Source organism: Silurus meridionalis, chromosome 9 (assembly GCF_014805685.1).
Source record: "Silurus meridionalis isolate SWU-2019-XX chromosome 9, ASM1480568v1, whole genome shotgun sequence".
NCBI classification, from domain to species: domain Eukaryota; kingdom Metazoa; phylum Chordata; class Actinopteri; order Siluriformes; family Siluridae; genus Silurus; species Silurus meridionalis.
This window is the reverse complement of record NC_060892.1, coordinates 24,934,748-24,953,772: the sequence shown is the minus strand read 5'-3', so window position 1 is coordinate 24,953,772 and position 19,025 is coordinate 24,934,748. Positions and strand designations below refer to the sequence as shown.

The 19,025-nt window shown below is 41.5% G+C and overlaps 1 protein-coding gene across 2 annotated transcripts in view; it reads left to right on the top strand.

The window, feature by feature from the left end:
- The window catches only part of pcdh17 (protocadherin 17), a 62,581-nt gene that overhangs the window by 17,485 nt on the left and 26,071 nt on the right, over positions 1-19,025 (top strand). The window contains exons 3-4 of one of the 2 annotated variants that reach the window (XM_046857418.1): positions 7,620-7,678; positions 7,879-8,048. In XM_046857418.1, the coding sequence (XP_046713374.1) occupies positions 7,620-7,678; positions 7,879-8,048 (229 nt within the window). Of the gene's footprint in view, positions 1-7,619; positions 7,679-7,875; positions 8,049-19,025 lie in introns of both variants that reach the window. The other variant, XM_046857417.1, reaches the window with a different exon arrangement.

The window sequence follows — 19,025 nt, the reverse complement described above, 5'->3', positions numbered from 1 at the left end:
TTCGTTCTAGAGGTCATATATATGTGCATCTATGAAATTTTCCCTTTACTTGAACTAGCAGACCCAAACCTGTTCCAGCATGACAATACCCCTGTGCACCAAGTCAGCTCTGTGAAGATATTACATGGGTTGGAGGAACTTGAGTGGCCTGCACTGAACCTTTGGGATGAATCGGAACAGCACCTCAGGCCTCCTCACCTACTTTATTACCCGACTTGGTGGTTGAATGTGCACAAATCTCCACACTCCAATATCTAGTGGAATGTCTTCCAATTAGAGTGGAGGTTTATATAACAGGAAATGGGGACACAATTTAGGAATGCATACTAATCGAACTAGGAGACCCAAACCTGTTCCTGCATGAGAATGCAGGGTTATGACTTGCATGGGTTGGAAGATCTTGAGTGGCCTGCTATTAAGCTTTGAACATGAACACTTTAGGGATGAACCCCAAGCCTTCTCGCCTCAAGTGCATAATCTTAAATGAAAGGGTTGCCAGGTTTCACCAAATTTCATTAAATGACATGCTCCACCTTGCCACTCGAACCCAGTAGTGGACAGTAATAAAGTAAATGAATTCCTTCGCTACTCGAGTAGTAGCTTTTTCGCGTATATGTAATATAATGTACTTACTACATTTTTGCTAAATCAGTCGTTCTTTTTATTTATGAGCAGATAAAACAAACCACCAAATCAGGGTACTGGTGCCAGGTACCTTGTTTTGATTGGCGCTTGGTGGTATCTACTGTACACAAACACAGTTTAGCATCGGTTCAACAGCAAGCAGAACATTTAGAGAGAAATAAATGATGGAAGAAAATCCTGACTCGAACTCTCCACAACAATCGTGGCCTTATTTTTGCGATTTTGTTTTATTCGATTTTTTTCAAGGAAGTAAAAAGAAGGTTTTGGACTCATTTGAATAGATATCAGTGTCTGAGGGTCTTTTCACATACAATGAATTGATTAAGCAAAAAATCTTGTGACACAATGATATAGGAACATTATAGCCATAATACATCATAATACTTTGGATACTTGGGGACATTTAAAGGAAAATACTTTTGTAATTGTAGTTTAAAGGGAGCTTTTTACTTTTATCTGAGACATTTTAGAGTAGAGCGGATCTCTACTTCAACTCAACTACACGGTTTGCGTCCACCATTTCTCGAACCTCGCCCATCCGCTCGCCTGTTGTTCCTGTCTTTTGAAATATTTGTTGTCATCGACGTATTGTGTGTCTTTTGTGTCCGTTTTTAGGACTTTAAAAACATTCGCCTTTTGCATCCGAATACACTTCTTTGTTTGTTGTGGACGCTCGTGTTTTAGAGGACAGGGTTTCAAGGACTTTTCAGACCTGCCCACTTTTTTTTGTTTTTATGTCTGTGTGTTTTAAAAGCATTGTTGGTGTTCATTGTGGACTTTTTTTTGAAGGGAGACGCACCACTACAATGGACACGTAGGGAATAGGACGAGGCAGAAACATTAACCTGAAATCGCTTCGTGCATTCGGGTATCAATTACACGCCACTTTTGCCAACAGTGTTACCGCGCCACGACGTGCAACGTTACACCACAGTCGCGTCTCAGGAAGCAATCCAGAAGCCGTTTTCGTAAATATCTGATCTTGGTATGATTTCGGAATGAACTGTAACAATACGGACAGCAAAACCCGGCCATTTCTCTCTCCTCTATCTGTCCTTGCGCGGGGAGAATCAAGCAGCCCAGGCTCACGCACTCTCAGATTACAGGATTATATTATGTTATTTTGAAAGCCGAAACCAAATTACATCTATCATACATCATACACACATCTGCCTGCACAACCTTACCTCTGTTTAACGATCAGACCATGGGGTTGTTTGAGGGAAATCGGACATGAAATTCGGTTCTAATTCGACTCTGGGTTTAGGTCCATTTCGAAATGGGTTTATTTGATGAAAGAGGAAAAAACAACAACATTGATTGCCATTGAAGATATGAGGTTCGTTCGGTTTGTATTTGAGGACCAACTAGGACAGAGAGTACAGATTTTTATAGATATTATTATAAAGCTTTTAAATACTTAATTCCTTATTATCGCATCAGAATTCATAATTTGTACTTTTAATAAAATTTAAAAACTATATATTTAATTCTTTATTGCACAAAATGCCTGAATTTTTCCATTTTCCTCAGTTTTTATTATATTAAACTTATTAATCAAAAGATGCACACCTTATGATTGGACTTAATTTCTAAATTTGTGCCTACATTCTTTCATCCATACCTTTATTCATTCCTCAATTCTATGATTCGTTCTTTCCTTAATGTATTTATTCATGTATTTATCCATCTACTCATCCATTTTTTAAACTGCTCGATTGTTTATTTATTTATTTTTAATGCCTAAATTGGCCCATTTCCAAATTTCGCTAATCCAATTCCCGAGTATTTTGTATTTCTTTATTTCTGATCTTGTATATATTTATCAAACGCCATACACCTCATACACAGCGATAAATGTGAAAGCCAACAACAGTAAGCCATCTGTCATTCATCTGTTCCTTCATTCCCTAATTCCATCATTTATTTATCTACCCATCCCTTCATTTAAAACTCAATTTCATTATTCCATCATTCATTCACTCCATCATTCCATCATACATCCATTCCTTAATTCATTTATCAATCAATTCTATTAATTAACTTATTTATTCATTCATTCTTTCAGCTGTTCCCGTCAGGGGTCGCCACAGCAGTTCATCTGTCTCCATAGTTTTTCTTTCTTTCTTTTTCATGCATTCATTCATGATTCGTTTATTTATTGTCCATGCCTGAATTCGCCCAATTCCAAACTATTTTTTCAACCCAATTTCCTCGACACCGTTCCGAGACAGACGTACACCTTTTACACAGCGAGTAACGAACCACTAAGCCTTCAGTCATGCAGCTGTTCCTCCATTCCTTCATTTACTTTTTCCTCCTTTCATTCATCCCTCCAATTGTTCAATTTATTTATTCGTTTGTTTATTTTACACGCCTGGATTTGCCCATTTCTAAAGCAGATTTCCCCCGACACTGTTCTCTTTTCTTTATGATATTTGATGTATTTATCACAAGCTGTACACCTCATACACACCAACTAAAGTGATACAATGAAATGAGTGATACATGTGAAAGCCAACAACACTAAGCCGTCCCCAGAGAATAATTTAGCGGGATTCATTTGGCAGTTTAGAGTAAGTCATCTAGTGTGTGTGTGTGTGTGTGTGTGTGTGTGTGTGTTGCATATTTACTGATAGATCACTGTTCGGAATTAGGACGACTTTTCTTTTTTCGTTAGTTTTTTGTTTGCGAGTCCTAAATAATGCAGAAGGTTTGTGGCACGTCTTTCTAATTAATCCGGATGGATCCGGTTCCTGGCCGCAAGTTTGAAAAAAAATTCCCAAATTTCGAAGCAGACGGGAAATGAATGACTATGGCATTTAGTTCGTTAAGGCCAGAAGATTGATTGGCTCTGTAGCCACAGAAAAACACGCATCTGATTAATTTAATCCGTTGGAGAATCGGCCTGATCGATGCCACCGCGCGTCTCTTTTCCTTCTTTGTCTCCCCGTTTTTCCGTCTTCCGTCTTTTGTGTGCATCGCTCCGGGTCATGCTTGAGCTCTGGAAAAAGTCTGGTAGAAAGAACAGCCTTCGCTCTAGCTTTTGTTCTCTCGAATTGGGGTCGTGCGGATACTCGTCCAGGCCCTATTTACGACGTTCTTGTAAACATCGATTGTTCTTTTGTTGCACGTCACTTTATAGTACATGCATACAGATGGCGGTTCTCCCTACGGGCCCTCGTGCCTAAACAACAGCTCACACAGTCTGCTCCCCTGTTCTTGAGTCTCCTGCTGTAAAAAAAATATATATATTTTATTTTACTTAGGTTTCCCTGAGAGTCTACGTTGAGGTCAAATCTGATTATTTGATCCTACATAATTGGAAAAGATTGTGGGGAAGTGAAGGATTGTTTTGGAATCTCATAAGGACCATGGAGAGCGTAAATTGTTCTAAATGCTTTTTCCTCGATGACTCAAAGATGTGATCAGGACAAGCAGGTGTACCGCAGGTGGCGGCTGGTATGTTGGGGGTTGTCAAAAGATGGTTACTGGAATGTTTTGGGTCAAATTAAAAGAAACGGCTTAATGCAAATCAATACCCTGGTTCTTTATTACCCGTATCTACGGTCCTGATGGAAACGCTCACTCAGTTGACAGATCAACACAGCACAAGACTTTATTGAACGCATGGACGAGTATGAAAACGGTGCAAGTCAGACGTGACGGATTTTACAGGCTCTAGATTGACATCTTACACCTTCATTACAATAAAATCTGCATAGTTCAATTGAGCTTCTTTTGCATAGCATTTTTTTTTTTACTACAATGGACAGCATTCATTCATCCATTCATTCAAAACATTAACATTCTGTCAGCTTTATTCATGCCTTCATTTCAATTCTTTGTCCTTCCTTTATTCATCAGTTCATTCATTTCCTTCATTCCATTCATCTGGAGGGATAATGGACTGAATAAAGAAACAATTAAAGGAATAGATAGATAGATAGATAGATAGATAGATAGATAGATAGATAGATAGATAGATAGATAGATAGATAGATAGATAGATAGATAGATAGATAGATAGATAGATAGAATGAAGGAATGAAGGAATGAAGGAATGGATGTATAGTAGAATGAAGGAATCATTCATCATTCCTTCATTGCTTAATTCATTACTTTCTTTTTCTTTCTTTCTTTCTTTCTTTAGTTATCTGTTCCTTTTTTCCTTCCTTTCATCTGTCTATCCATCATACAGTCATTCCTTTATTATTAATTTATCCATTCATCCATTCATTCCATTTCTTCCTTCCATCAGTCCTGTTCCTCGCTTCCTTTCTCCATCCACTTATCCATTTATACATTCCATCCCTTAACCTGTCATCTGTCCAATCATCCATCCATCCCTTCATTTGTTCCATCATTCCATTATTCTTTATTTCAATCATAGATCAATTCCTTCATTCTTTAATTTATTCAATCAACCAGTATTCATTCATTTCTTCCTTTATTCATTCATCCCTCCATTACCTCCTCTCTTCCTTCCTTCTGCCTCCAGGCATCCCACAAGGTTATCCATTTTCATTCGGTCTTTCTATTCCTTCTATCTCACCACCTTCCCCTTGTTCCTCTGTGCCTCTTTCCCTCTCTCAACCTTATTTATACACACACACACACACACCCTTGTGTTCATTTGTCTCTATTGAGGGGTGTCTTCAGAGAGACCACTGAGGATGCACCGAAATAGATCAGCCATTTTATACTGAGAGCGAGAGAGCAAGTATACACTCACTCACATCAGACTACTTGTACTTTTTTTTCCCCTTCCCTGAGGTGTTAGCCATATACCACTAACACACACACACACACACACACAGAGCCAGCAAAGAAAAGACATCCTGGTAGGCCCAGGAATGACCAGAGCGCTTTTCACTGAGAACATGGGCAAGTTTCCGGCAGCTGTCAATAAAATGGTGTGTGCCGGGAGGGAAAGTCCGTGTCTGAGCTCCTGCACCTCAGGCTGTTCGATGATGTGATTTTTTTTTAGCACGAAAACGTTTCGCACCATTCCGCACTCGTTCATGCGTAGCTAGCAGGAGCGTTTTTGGATTCCGAAATTTAAAAGAAACATTCTGAAAATTCCTCCGCATTCCAAGTATAGACCGCCATCAGCTCTCTTCACACTCTTTCTTTTTTTTTTCCTCCAGGGATCGTTTAAATGCAGGCATATAGTGAAGGAAAAAAAACGCTTTCCAGGAAAAGTGCTCTAATCGTCCATTTTAGAGTGAAGAAGGCTAGGTCATGGTCATGCGATAGCACGTAGCGCCTTCCTAGCATCAGCCTGAAACGAGGTGCTAATGCGGGCTAAATAAATTAACCCCCCGTTTGCCTTTTGCAGTTTCTCGACAACTTTTGTTTTTATATTACGCGAACATCAGACAAAGGTCTCAGTCTGTAATCCTAGCCCAGGTTAGCATTTAGCATCCACTTAAAGATTATACAGACCGAATGAAACCCAAGTTGCCAGATATTTCACAAGACCCCGAACTAAGACGCATTCTTGGTCGCCTCAGATCTCTACACATTTTGTTTCTTTCCTTTTTTTGATTCAACAAGTCAGTCATCCATTTCTTTATTTGTTTCTTCTAACAGGGAGGTGGTGGCTTAGTGGTTAGGCATTTGACTTTGGATCCGAAGGTCAAGTTCAAATCCCAGCCACACCAAGCAGCCACTATTGGGCCCCTGCGCAAGGCCCTTAACCCTGTAGCTGCTCTGTTGTACAGTATGAATAAGAAAATTAAAAGACGCTGTGGATAAAAAAGCGTCTGAAAAATGTCGTGTAAATCGGGCATGCCGGTTAAAAGGTTTCCTATGTTAGTTGTTGCCATGGAAACAGTGACGTATTCGAAGGAGCACGTTCGTTAGTTGTTAATCAGCTTTAAGCTATCAGCCGAACTAGAGTTTGAGGGAACGTCATCTGGAGAATTTGGAAATATTCCAAGTTGGAATATATGGAAATTTATAGGAATTAGAAGTTTGGGGAAAATTTACATTTTGCAACTAGGGGGCGTGGCCTCAGTAACCAGAAATACAAACGTATATGCAATCTATAATATGGAAAAATTTCCAACTGAACTACGCTACACTTTGGCAGAGTGTGTTTGAAATTCCAGGCCTGCCTTCAAGCTTCGAGCCCATGAGCTCGGCTGTACCGCTGGACCGCATTCTTTTGAGGTTATAGGGTTCACCTCGGGTCCGAAACCTCAGATTTGCGCGTTTCAAAGCCGTCGTATCGCTGCTAAGTTTGTGAGGCCGAGGGAGATCGAGACAGGCGAATGTCTCGTGTGATGTGAGACGCAGAGTGCATTAGCCTTCGTTCGGAGGGGGTGAGGGGGTGTATTCAGCAGTGTCGATATCGTCTGGACCACAGCTCATGCCGCCTGCTCTGTCCTCTCCACCACTCCGTATCGACTCGGTGCTGCAAAGCAAACACTCCGCGGGACATCGACGGGACCCCGTGAGCCAAATAACTGAGACCCGTACGAGACGGAGCGAACAAGCTGTCGAAAAGACAAGCAGAGAACGTCGTTTTTACGTTTCAAGCGTCGATTCACGACAAGCCTTGACATGAGAAAGAATACATTCAACACACCTGGGTACGCACATGGGTAAATACAGTACTTAATGCAACTTTAGCTAAACCCAGGTGTGTCTCTTTTCCCCCTGTCTGCATTTTTTTTTCTCTCTACTACTGTATTTCTTTACTTTCCTATTTATATCCGTGAGGTCGCAGCAAGTTTGCACTTGCTCGAGACAATGTTTTGAATGTTTAATTGCTGTATTATGTTCAATAATTAAAACATACAAACGCAAAGATTAAACACCACCCCCCCTCCGTCCTTCCCCTTTTTTTTTTTCCTTCCCCTGAATAATTCATCAATTCCGTTCAACCCGGGAGATCTCGGCGCACGCTTAGGATGTGTCCGGATGTCACGCGACGCCTAAATTTCCCTCTCTTTCCTCCTTCACAGACCGACAACTTCCCCACCGAGCCCAATTACATGGGGAGCAGGCAGCAGTTTGTTCAAAGGTAAGTTCTATTAAACGGCTCGCTCAGCCGTCTCGGATGCCTGGACACCTCGAAACCCCCCCCAAACACACACACACCCACACACACACACACACACACACAGGTATTTCTTTCTACACATTTTCATATAAATGTTGACGTGTCAAATTAAAAAAACGTCCTCGTTGCTACACGTTGCTTTTTTCCGCCTGATGTAGCAGTTCGACGTTTAAGGACCCTGAGCGAGTGAGTCTGAGGGACAGCGGACACGGGGACAGCGACCAGGCCGACAGCGACCAGGACACCAATAAGGGCTCGTGCTGTGACATGTCTGCCAAAGAGGCGCTGAAGATGAAGGCGACTGGGCTCAAACCTCAACCTCTAGAGCAGGGTGAGTTTTCTACGTCTTACAGGACCCCCATCATATATATACACAATAAGTGTGCAACGGATCGCAGTAGGGATCACGACTCACGTTCCGGCGTGCACGTGAACCGCGGATCAGTTCAGTTTTTTGTGTAATCAGTCAACAGCAAACCCTGGTGCAAGAACTTCCTTAGGGCAGTGAGCTTTGGAAGAGTTCACCCAATGGGCTGATGTCCAGGTTTGCTGTAAAGACCAATGGGAGCCCAGTGTAGGCATTTTTACAAAACTATTTAATACTCAGGAACTTTGAGTGTCAGAAGACAATGAAGGAGATCTTCAGAACTGAGATGTGTTCTCGATATCGGGCACACCCAAAAAAAACCCCACACATTCTGAAATTGTCCTAGAAAATAATGCCATGTTAATAGATTTCTTTTTATTCTATTTATTTAAGGCTATCACATAATTGAGCATACACCCTTATAGAGAGCATACAATCATCCCATTTGAGCAACAGTGCCAGCTGGTGGTTCTGGGATTTCTCCTGACCTTCGGATAATATATGCAAAATTATTCGGACCCCTGACGTTTCTCATGTGGTTCATCTCCAAAACGACATTCCCCCTTCACGTGCGTAAGCGCCATGAAGATGCTTTACGTGGGTTGGAAGATCTCGAATGGCCCCGTGTAAAGCTCTGATCTCAACCCTATTAGGATGAACTGGAACGCCAAACGCACCCCAGGTTTCCTCGCTTCCTCCCCCGTCAGTACTTCAGTTGCTGAATGACCCAAACCTCCAAAAGTCTAAATTTATTTAAATATCTTTTTTAAGAAGGTAGAGTACAGCAAATGGTGACTAAATGTGGAATTGGATTTTCGAAAAAACACAACTTTTGCACGTGTAGTGTATATGGTACGTCAGCAGTGGACAGTAATGAAGTAAATGTAATTCGTACTTAAGTAGCTTTTTCACGTATCTGCACTGAAGTGTTTCTATTTGGGGAGACGTTCAGTCATATCAAATATCTAACATTCGAAATCAGTTGATCGTGTGTTTCTTTCTTTTTTTAAGTAGTAAAAAGAGAAGGTTTTGGGTTTCTGATCAGTGTAATAGATAATGTTTGACTCATTAATATCTAAATAAATCGGTGTGCTAAGCGTAACGGTCTTTTCACACGCAGGCGATTAAGTGAAGAGTCTTGAAGTAAACGATAATAGGAAAATTATAGCCGTAATAAATCATAGTACTTTGGATACTTGAGTCCATTTGAAAGCTTTGTATTTCTACACAACTTTTAATGGAGCACTTGTACTGTTACTGGAGTCACATGGTTGGCGGACGTCGCCCACCCCTGCTAGCGTGATCTTTATGATTTCACCTCTGCGCTTCGTAGCTCAACAAACCCCCCTTCCTTCCTTTTCGTTCTCGAGATTATTCGGCTTCACCGACATGACCCCCCCCCCATTGCGTTGCCAAAGCAATTACAAGTCGGTCCGACGACATATAACGCACCTGATGCCAACATATAAACAACATTAATAATTTACATTGGATCCCCCGCCGCTAGCTCTCATTCTGTGTAGCGCGTTTTGTTGGCCTGTGTGCGTTACAAGGCAGCGCTGCCAAAGCAATTACAAGTACCCCCCAAAAAAAAACAAGATTCCAACATACGAAGAACATTTCCACTTTTCCTTAATTTCCCGCTTCTCCGCTATTCCTATTCTCGGCTTCATTTCTGTGTTATTTGTCGCTATTACATTGGATCATCCTGGTTACATTAATTCCTTATAATCCCATTTCATATTTTGTTTGATTTATAAACCCCACCACCACCACCAAAACCCCTCCTTTTCTTTTCTCTGAATATTCCATCTCTCTCAATAGCCTTTACAATCGTTCCTTTTTTTTTCCGTCCCTGGCCTAACCAACCAATCGTGTTCTGTCATGTCTTACTCTTGACACATACTTTCTCTCTTCCTGTGTGTGTGTTTGAGTGCGTGTTGTATTCCAGCACCGTTCTCGGTTTATCAAAGCAGACAAGCCCATTATGATTTTATAAGCCGAACCACTTTAGCCTTTCCATTTAGTCCACGCTGGGGGAAGGCGCTTTTCTTTCCTACTTCCATAATAGAGCACGGAAAGCGACTTATCGCGCAGCAGGAGAAATGACATGCTCGGCCTGATTAAATATGAATAATTATTCGCTGTTCCGTGTCGACGACTAGCGACACGCGTCAAACGATTCCCCCCCCCCGACAGATTCAGAGGTTTGAAGAAGTCTGGAGAATCACTTGCTCTTGTTTGGAAAATTACAGGTTCCATAAAAGGAGTCACATCTTAGGCTAATAGTTTGATTTTTGAGAGAAAAAAAAAAGTGTGTGAGATGCAGAAACGGCTTGTAAAAAAGAAAAAGCAATAAATCAGATATTACAGTGCAATTAATCAATAGAACTGAAGAAATCGTGCGCTACGTGGGTCGAGACAGTGGAGTAGCACGCCATTGATGTCTTCCTCGATTTAACCGCGTCTCATTGTGATTCAAGAAAGACAAAGAAGAAAAGAAGTGAAGCGAATGCACTGGCAAGAGAAATTGGCCAATTAAAGAGGGCCATATGTTTCTTATTTTTATGACAGTAGTCATTTAATGGTGCATGGGAATAGTTGGAAAATGGCTGAAATGTGTTATTTTAGCTGTGGGACTTACTCATGTGCTCAGCAGAGCGATGTGTGTGTGTGTGTGTGTGTGTGTGTGTATGTGTATTGGGAAGCAAGGCAACAATCTAAATAGGGGGATTTCGTGATACCTGATGGGAAGATCGGATCATTTTCGTGACTCGATCCTTTGAATCACAAAATGAACGAATCTTTGAGTCGTTTAGTTCATTTTGTTCTTTCAATTAGAAATCAAATCAAGTCTTACAAGAAAACAGAAGTTTGGATTGATAGCTGATTTTAATGATATTCAGTCCATACAAATGTATTTTTTTTTTTTACATTTTTAAGTAACTAGATACTTCAAAACTATGGGAGTCGCGTTAAGAAAAGAACGAACGACTAGGACCAGAGGACCCATGAACTGAACTACTCGTTTCCGAACTACTTGAATCTGTTTGAAATTGTGTGTATTTTCATTTATTTTGAAGATCCTGGGCTTTGGAACGGAGATGATCGTGTTGTTCGGAGGCGATGGGAGAGCAGTATAGGCGTCTTATCACAAGCAAAGTGATCCATAATGCATTATATTGCATTACCGCTGCGTGGTTTAAAGTGGAGGCTTGTAGTTTACAGCAAGCAGGGGGCATTGTGTGTGTGTGTGTGTGTGTGTGTGTGTGTGTGTGTGTGCACACGTGTGTGTGTGTGTGTTTGAACACAGCCCTTGTAGCAATTGTATTTTCGTCAGTGCCGGAATGCATTATCCGGGGAAAGGCCTTGAGGCGGCGTAAAGTCCGTCTTATCACGTCCTTCTTTCCTTCCTATTCTTTCCGTCTTTTCATGCCTTTCTAGTCCTTCGTCCTCCCCCTTTATCCTCGTTTCATTTTTAAGAACAGATTAAATAATCAATACACCAAATGGACTAGTTTTTGAACATCCCACTCCACACACACAGAGTTTTGATTTGCTCTTATAATAACCTCCAGTCTTCTGGGAAGATGTTCCTCTATACTTTTGTTGTGGAGATTTGAGCTCATTCAGACATGTAAGTAAAATCAGGCAGTGATGTAGGAAAAGGTAAAGAGGCCCAGCATGGGCTCCAATTCATCCCAGAAAGGTTGAGGTCAGAGCTCGAAAGCAGGCCAATCAAGATCTTCCAACCATAGTAAAGAACGTGTTTATGGCGTTGGCTTCGTGTACAGGGGTTTTGTCATGCTGGAACAGGTTTGGACCTCGAAAGTTCAAGTGACACCCATGCCAACACATCAGGAAAAAAAGATCCAATACTTTTGCCAATATTGTGTAACTTATATAGAACTAATATTTGTTATTGTATCCGGATTTTTCTTGCATTAACCAGTCAATTGTGTACGCACTATAAATTCTTCTCTGTCTCACACTTTAAGCTTGAAAACATACACAACAATGCCAGGGGTTTTAAAAAAGAATCTAGAGTTAGCACAGTGTCACCGTGGCGACTCACTGTACTGGAAATACGATTTGTAGCACGTCGTTTTGCGCTTGAGCGAAATCACAATATGGATTCTTTAGCATTTTATATCCAGTTTCAGGAATTTCTTATAAAAGGAGTAAATCCTGACAATTCCCCATGTCGAGGGAGTGAATGAATGAAAGATGGAAGGAATTAAGACATTTGTTAAAGTCTTCTAAAATAGATAACAGAACACACCCACACTAATAGATACATTTGTATTAACAAAATAGGGTCTAACAAAGTTAATGTCAAGTATTAACATTTTTCAAATGTATTTAATTTTATTGAATCCGTTTCATTTGTGCTAATTTAATCGCTTACCCAATTTAATCGATATAGTAAAAAGTGCTGATTTATTCGATTTTATTTCTTGGTTTTATATTTTATTTTTATAAAAAATTATTAAATATATTATTTTATATATTATTTAACCAAGCAGGCATTTTATTTTAAATTATTCAAATGTTAATAATAATAAATAATGAAATTTAAAAAAATTACATTTAAGTTAAAAAAAAAATAACAAAATGACAAGCAATTTTATATTTCTTCTAGATAGATAGATAGATAGATAGATGTGGACAGACAGACAGACAGACAGACAGACAGGCAGACATATGTGGACAGACAGACAGACAGATAAAGGTGGACGGACAGACAGACAGACAGATATTTCTTGAATTGTCTGTCAGTTGATGCTTATTAAGCGATAAATCTTCAGTATCACGAAGGATCGAAGCGTTTAACACAACGCAGGCAGATGGCTGAACTCTAAAGATTTATTCAGCTGCCTCAAAAAAGAAAAAAAAACCTCCCAGAGCCGTCTTCTTGAACAGTCAGTAAAGCATTGTCGTGGCAATCGAGTAGCCCAGAGCATGGACAGTTCATCCTATCCATGTGCAGGTCCATGTTCGCTCCTTGGGCCATGTTTATTAGGCAGTAATTCAGTCCGAGACAGAGAAAGCGAGAGCAGGATCAAGGCTTGAGGCTCTGCTGCACATAAATAAGCAATGCTGCTCAGAAGTGCGTCTCTCTTTCTCCATTTCTTTCTCTTTGGACCTACAGATGATCCACTCCAATTACATCGTACCCTACAGCGTTCATTTGGTAGATTTCGGACAGGAAGTCGAACCTGAAAGAAGTGCACGACTAACACAAATTCAACAACCGACTCGATCTTAAACTTTTCTTTGTCCCAGGACAGACACCATAGATAATCTTCTGGCACTTTAGCGACTCAAGAAAGATTGCGAACACCAGAGCATAAGATTAGGACTCGCTTTTTGAGCATCTTATCCCACATTTAGTTTTTTGTTTGCTCTTATATAATAAGCTCCACTCCTCCGAGATGATGTTTCGCATCAAGAGTTGGGTGTCCCAATACTTTTGTTCATATCGCGTATATAGATTTCTCCATTTGTACATCTCTCTCTCTCTCTCTCTCTCTCTCCACTTCTCTTCCCTCTTTCTCATCTGACCATAATTGCATAATTGGATTAAAACCAAATTGCTCCACACACACACACACACTCGGTATTCCCCATCCACACTGTCCACTGCATTAAGACCATGCTTTTTCTGTTTTCCATTTCCTTGGATTAATTAAGCGTCCCCCAAATTGCAAACTGTGTATTAATTAAGCAGAAGTGTATCACACGCTTTTTTTTTTTTTTCTTTGTTTTTTTTTCTTCTACTTCCTCCAGCCCGTGTCTATTAATTGGTGATTAATTGATGCGAGGACTCGCCCAGAGCACCGTCTAATCCTGGAACGACTTCATCACTAGCGATTCGGTCCTATTTCTGCGTGTGGTGATGTCTTTGCATGATAGAGCGTGTGTGTGTGTGTGTCTGGGGGGTGGGGGTGGTTTCTTTAGATTGCAGGGTGAGTGTTCTGGATGACCTCGTCTAATTGCGTTTGATTGAAGCGCGATAATCAAATTGCTTCCCTTTTTATTGTCCCTTCTCCTCTCTTTCATTCAGCATACTGCCACGGTAACCTTAGCTTATTACGGAGTGACACACACACACACACACACACACACACACACACACACACACACACACACACACACACACACACACACAGACGAAGAGAAAGAGAGCATGGTCTTTTTCAGTAGTAACAGCAAGGACTAAGCAGCATAGAGAAAGACAACAGGCTTCTCAATGCATCTTGTCTCTTTGGCTTGCGTTATGGAATCGGATTTCTCGTAAACATCTCGGCGTATGATACAGTATGAGACACACAGACTCACCCAGGTCCAGACTCGACAGGTGGAGGGGACCAACCAACACCAAAACCATCAGCACCATCATTATGCATAACCAACACCATCATCGACACGATCGGCATCATGATCTTCAGCACGAGCATCACTAACACCATGACCATCACCTACACCATCATTAACACCAAGGGTCAGCATGACCTACACAATCACCAACACTATAACAGTCAGCATGACCTTCACCATCACCAACTCTATGAGAGTCAGCATGACCTTTACCATCACCAACACTATGAGAGTCAGCATTAACTACATCAACACAGAGCCAGCATGACCTACACCATCATTAACACTGAGAGTCAGCATGACCTACACCCTCATTAACACAGAGTCAGCATGACCTACACCATCATTAACACTGAGGGTCAGCATGACCTACACTATCATTAACACTGAGGGTCAGCATGACCTACACCCTCTTTAACACAGAGTCAGCATGACCTACACCCTTATTAACACTGCGAGTCAGCATGACCTACACCATCATTAACACTGAGAGTCAGCATGACCTACACCCTCATTAACACTGAGGGTCAGCATGACCTACACCCTCATTAACACTGAGAGTCAGCATGACCTACACCATCATTAACACTGAGGGTCAGCATGACCTACACCCTCATTAACACTGAGGGTCAGCATGACCTACACCCTCATTAACACAGAGTCAGCATGACCTACACCCTCTTTAACACAGAGTCAGCATAACCTACACCATCATTAACACAGAGTCAGCATGACCTACACCCTCTTAACACTGAGGGTCAGCATGACCTACACCATCATTAACACTGAGGGTCAGCATGACCAACACCATCATTAACACTAATAGTCAGCATGACCTACACCCTCATTAACACTGAGGGTCAGCATGACCTACACCCTCATTAACACTGAGGGTCAGCATGACCAACACCCTCATTAACACTAATAGTCAGCATGACCTACACCCTCATTAACACTGAGGGTCAGCATGACCTACACCCTCATTAACACTGAGGGTCAGCATGACCAACACCATCATTAACACTGAGGGTCAGCATGAGCTACACCCTCACCAACACTATGAGAGTCAGCTAACAACGAGCGCGGCAGAAGGTAAAGAAGTCTAGGGTTAACGTGGACGAGACAGAGGGAGTCAGTGATGTAAACATGAGGGAGAACAGAGACATTCCTGATCATCTAATCATCTTTTCTCTGCTTGTGTTCTACATGGTGGTTGTTCAGCCTGGATACATTCATTAGCTAACATTTAAAATTTGTTTGTATTAATATATTAATATGGTGTGAGGTCCAGTTACCAGCGTGACACAAACAGGTAGTAGCAATGGCTACTTTTTACTTAAGTACATGTCGGAACCTAAACGTCTTTTCAAGTGAAAAAGTGTAGTCAGAACTTCAACGTTTATCAGAGTCTTTTAAAACATAAGTATCTGTACTTCTACTTGAGTGAAAGATGTGTGTACTTTTGCCATCTCTGACCATCACAATCCAACCACTTACTGATGTTTCTATGACAACCAGTACTAGAACCGCCTCCCAGTGACCTCATATTGACTTGTAGCAATGTATTTTTTGGTTTGGAGTTCTGCCACATCTACATGTACACTCTCTACAATCTCTTTACAGAATTGAGTGCAGCGAGTTCAGGCCTCTGTTCAGGTACATGTTCGCGCTAATTAAAAGTGTTACCCAGGAGGTCATGAGGCAATCGCAGTAAATTCAGATAGCAGAAAAATAATAATAACGTTAACACCAGTAATAATAATGAGCCACTCGTGGCATCTCGCTAGTCCTCTTCCTTTTCCAGCTCTAGACCCCTGCAACTCATCCACTTCTAAGAAGTCAAACAATTAATTAGTGGTTTGTGTCCACATGCCCTTTTTAAGTAGCGTGCTACCAGGTTGCACAACTAACCGGGATTCGGCGCAATCCTTACCGATCAACGTTCTAAAGGTTGTTCACATTCGGCTGCAAAGAGTCCAGAAAAAAGTGCAAATCGGCCAGTTTGTTTTCCCAAAATGCCTCGCATTTACAATCCACCCTTTTCTTGCTAATCGACGGAATAAACTGTGTTTCCTGCTTGTTCCTTGGTAATCGCTAGCATAAGTGCAACGGTATTCAAATCGCAAAGCAAGTCGAAGTGGTCGTGATTTTCTAGGCCAGTAATGGGCAAAACTGTGGGAAAGCATTAGCAGCAGGAAGGTAATGTCTTTTGAGATCTCTAGCTAAAGCTGTTTAAGATCTGGCCAGCCAGATATCAAGCAGTTGCACAGTCAGTTTCCCAGGTTTGGGGTAAAAAAAAAAAAGAAAAGACACCGTACTGGTGGCTGCGATAGAGACCATCTGCAAGGTTTTTGCTTCGAGTATGGCACCTAGTTATTATTAGCTAATCCAACACATTTTGATGTATTTAAATTGTAGTCTCTGGCTACAGCTGGCTCTTGTTCGCCCAAAATCCCCCTGTAAAGGGAAAAAAAAAATTAATATATATATATATATATATATATATATATATATATATATATATATATATATATATATATAAATAAAGGTAAGAGAGTATAAAGAGTGGCGGCAAAGAAAAACCTACACGTTAGCATTTGCTTTAAAGTGCAGAGCGCAAAATAAAGTCTACCAGGCCTTCAAATTTATTTCCCTGAAGCTGATACAGATGAAACCGGGGGCCTAGTTGAATTTAGAAGCCTGGTGCCGGCAAGAATAAATGACTAGCATGGTGGCTCAAACAAGAATGAATATCATATATGTTTTTTGACTGTTTGCATATTATTTATATTGTGAAGGTAGCTTTTTTTCCATTCACTTAAACTAGGAGACCCGATTAACTTATGGCTGATATGGCTCGATCTTGAGTGGCCTGCTATAGATCTCTGACCTCAACCCAATTGGGATGAATTGGAACGCACCCCAGGCCTCCTACATCAGTACCTGTCTTTACTAATACCTTTGTTTCTGAGTGAGCACAAATATCCCCAAGCACACTCCAAATTCTAGTGGAAGATGTTCCCAGAAGCTTAATAGAACAGCCAATGGGGACCGTGGAAAGTGGTAGCTTAGTGGTTGAGGCAATGGACTTTGAAACCACAGGTCAAGAGTTGAAATCCCAGCTGCCACTCATGGGCCCCTGAGCCCCCGAAGCCACCCTGGATAAGGGTGTCTGCCAAATGCCATTAATTTAAATGAATGGGATGTTAAAAAAGGGCACGACAATCTTGGTGTCCGCCAACTTTTTTGGCAATGATAAAATTAATTTTGCCTTTTGAATCGAATCATTCTTTTGTAAAGCTTGATAAAGTTAAGGCTCTGGGTTACTGATCGCAAGGTCGGGGTTTCAAGATCTAATATTGCCAAGCTGCCACTCTTGGGCCCTTGAGCAAGGCCCTTAAACCCTCAACGCTCCCGGGGCGCTGTATCCTGCAGTCTGACCCCAGCTTCCCGACAACCTGGGTTATGCGAAGAAAGAATTTCACTGTGCATATATGTAAAAGCAAAAAGTAAAAAGCCCCTTGTTATGAGCACGAGACGAGGCCGGACTCCGAGTCCGTGGTAAAGCAAAATCCAGAATTGGCCTCGTAACGAATACAGACGGCTCGGCGTACAACGATCCAAGCGCTGATGCCACTTTTAAAGCATCCTATCTGATCTCGTTCGGCAACATGAGCTCAGTTACGGCTCAGGCTCCCGGTAGGACGCCCACGCTGCGAACGCGAAGGGGATAAACATTTTGCGTCTTGATGTTCCTTGAAGATGATGCGCCCTTGAAAATGAGAGCTGTTTTTATTTTTTCCCCCCACTGAGCTCGAATGCGTCGACGAACCCACCATTAACGTCTTCTGTTTGATGTTTCGATCGACCCCTCCCCCCTTTTGACAGATGTTATGCAAATTTGCTTTCGTGCTGCCGCGTTTTGTCGTTTTTCTTTCAAAGCGTGCCTTTTTTCACGGTTTGCTCCAAGTAAACTGTGTTTCTACGGTATTAATGGCAGAACAGCTGGAGTGGGTCGCCTCAATCATTTGCGGACGTTCAACTGCTATTGTATTGCAAAGTTCTTGAACAAGATGACATTCCATTCCGGATTTCCAAAAAAAGGAGGAAAATATTGTTCTTTGTTTGGACTGATGTCCCACCCCTCCGTTTTTTTCCTAGATCAATTCTTGCCGAGTGAATGCGAGCCCGTGTTCGGAAAGCATTTTAGCCCGCTAAGCCACTTCAATCCCGTAGAAATGCTGCGAATCGTTTAAAAGGAATATCACCATCGTAAGCCTCCCATTTCGTTTTATTTAAAGGGTTTAAAGGATTAGTTCGCTTTTTTTCTTTACTTATTATTCTTCTTCTTAATATGCAAGCTTTGGATCTATTGTTTGAACGGAGCAGCAGGGCAGTCTCGGCGTTTCTTTGCTGTATTTTATCCCTGACATGATTCGCTCGGATGTCACACCCACACGCATACACACACACACACACAGCTCTAATCTGCAGCTGGAGTTCGGAGGCCTCGTTAGCCCCCGGTCGTGATATCCGAGGTAATAACAAGACAGTGTCCTT